At 39.7% G+C, this 1,840-nt stretch overlaps 1 protein-coding gene across 1 annotated transcript in view; it reads left to right on the forward strand.

The window, feature by feature from the left end:
- Positions 1 to 1,840, forward strand: part of LOC103361115 (dihydrofolate reductase) — a 5,961-nt gene extending 4,121 nt beyond the window's left edge. Inside the window, exons 5-6 of the mRNA XM_008287123.1 lie at positions 323 to 438; positions 1,007 to 1,840. Coding sequence (XP_008285345.1) covers positions 323 to 438; positions 1,007 to 1,097 — 207 coding nt within the window. The 3' untranslated portion in view covers positions 1,098 to 1,840. The remainder of the gene's footprint in view (positions 1 to 322; positions 439 to 1,006) is intronic.

The raw sequence follows: 1,840 nt of genomic DNA on the forward strand, positions 1-1,840 counted from the left end.
GTCAACAGTCAGGTCAAAGTGTTTGGTTTGAATCCAAAAAGAAAGCATTTACATTTACTGACTAAGAAAGTGAGTCTCAAAAGCAAAAATACACATCAGTTATCCAAAGGAGGAAAAAAAAGGCCTAATCGTGAAAAGCTTGTGTTTGAATGTCTCTCTCAGTTCAAACACCACAGATTTGATTCAATTAAAGAGTTGGAACAAGCTCATACTGTCAGACAGTGAAGAATACGACGACTTCTAACAACCTTCAAGTGAGAATCAAAGGAGAAAACTCTACGTTAAGGGTTAATGCTGTAACTGTTCTCTTCTTTTTTACCAGGATGCGTTGAAGCACCCGTGGTGCGACTTGCTCTACCTGACAGACGTCATGGCCAGCTTTGACTGTGACGTTTACTTCCCAGAGTTTGACAAAGATGTATTTAAGGTACAAGAAAGGTAAGTTTTCGACCCCCGAATCATTGAAGTTTGGGGTTTTAGGCCCCACATTTGAATTTGCTGGCTTTAAGCAGTTATGAAAGAGTTATTTTGAACACACGCCCGTCCATCCCAGCACCTCGTGAGACAGCGTTTTAGCTTTTTGTTGCAAAGCCAACGTCAGCACTGTCTGTCAGACTGAGGCCTCAGTTCAGCTCAAAAGGTTTCGCTGACTTCACCAAAGCTTTGAACAGCTTTGTTTCTTCAATTACGCCGAATTTGAGCAATAAAATCAGTAAATTGTGTTTACTTCAGGTAGATTTTTGCCTTGGTCTTGGTATATTCTCTATTATCAACAGCAATGAATTATCAGTTTAAGCAAATCATGAAATAAATAAACTCACTGGCCTTTGTGTTGGAATGTTTCCTTTCACAGTAAAAGCTTTTCTAAATCCCATGTTATGATTTTGAAAGTGCTTGTGCTCTAACCCCACCTCAGTTTATTCATTTTGGTTGTTTTATCAAATAACTATTATGTGTTTTTGTTGGTTTTATCTAGTCACGCTTTTTTCTTTTGTTTCCAAATAAGATTTCCCGGCGTACCGAGTGAAATTCAAGAGGAGAATGGCATTAAGTACAAATGCCAAGTGTTCAAGAAAGAGACTGGTGACGGTGTGTGAACAGAAACCCTGGAAAATCCTGGAATAATCCAAAAACGCTCTGATCGCTATTTTTTCTCTCTCTTCTCTTTGTTTTTTTTTTAAGACTGCAGAGATTTTGCTGAAATTCAAACCCACAGTGTGCCTTTGTGCTTTTATTCATTCCATTAAATCTCATTAAGACTCTTAGTAATTTAGCCACTTTGCATTCCAGGCGGTCCAAATGTGACCTCATGGTCTTTGTAATCCATGAAAAACTTGAAACACTGTGAGCACAGACACTTTATTAGAGGTCCGAGTATTTTTTGTGTATTTATGCGTCCTAAGATGTTCCCCATTTCTCTTTGTTAAGATATTAGGATCGGATCTGGTGTGAAATATTCTCCCGTCACCTCGTCTGTGTTCCCGTCTCGTCCTCCTACTCGCTAATATTGCAGCTGCACAAAAAATATGTTCGTCAGTGAGTCAGTCAGCGACAGCCGGCGCTCTGTGATCGCAGCAGATCTGCTTCTTTCTCAGCCAACACAACAGGTGCAGGCAGTTTGGACAGCGATGAGTTAATTATCTCACCGGTTTGCATCCACAAGACAGTAACGATCCTGTTTTCACACGTGTGGAGAAATGTTACAGCTTGTTGTTGATAAAAAAGGTAAGACGGATATTTATTGATGATGGTTTTTAGCGTGTGGCTCTTTGTGAGGTAAATGCTGGATTTGTAACCTGTGGTTTTGTTCGGAGTTGGAATAAAATTTGCTTTTCTCTCA

The sequence above is a fragment of the Stegastes partitus genome, unplaced genomic scaffold (genome assembly GCF_000690725.1).
Source record: "Stegastes partitus isolate 25-593 unplaced genomic scaffold, Stegastes_partitus-1.0.2 Scaffold487, whole genome shotgun sequence".
In the NCBI taxonomy this organism is placed as follows: Eukaryota; Metazoa; Chordata; class Actinopteri; family Pomacentridae; genus Stegastes; species Stegastes partitus.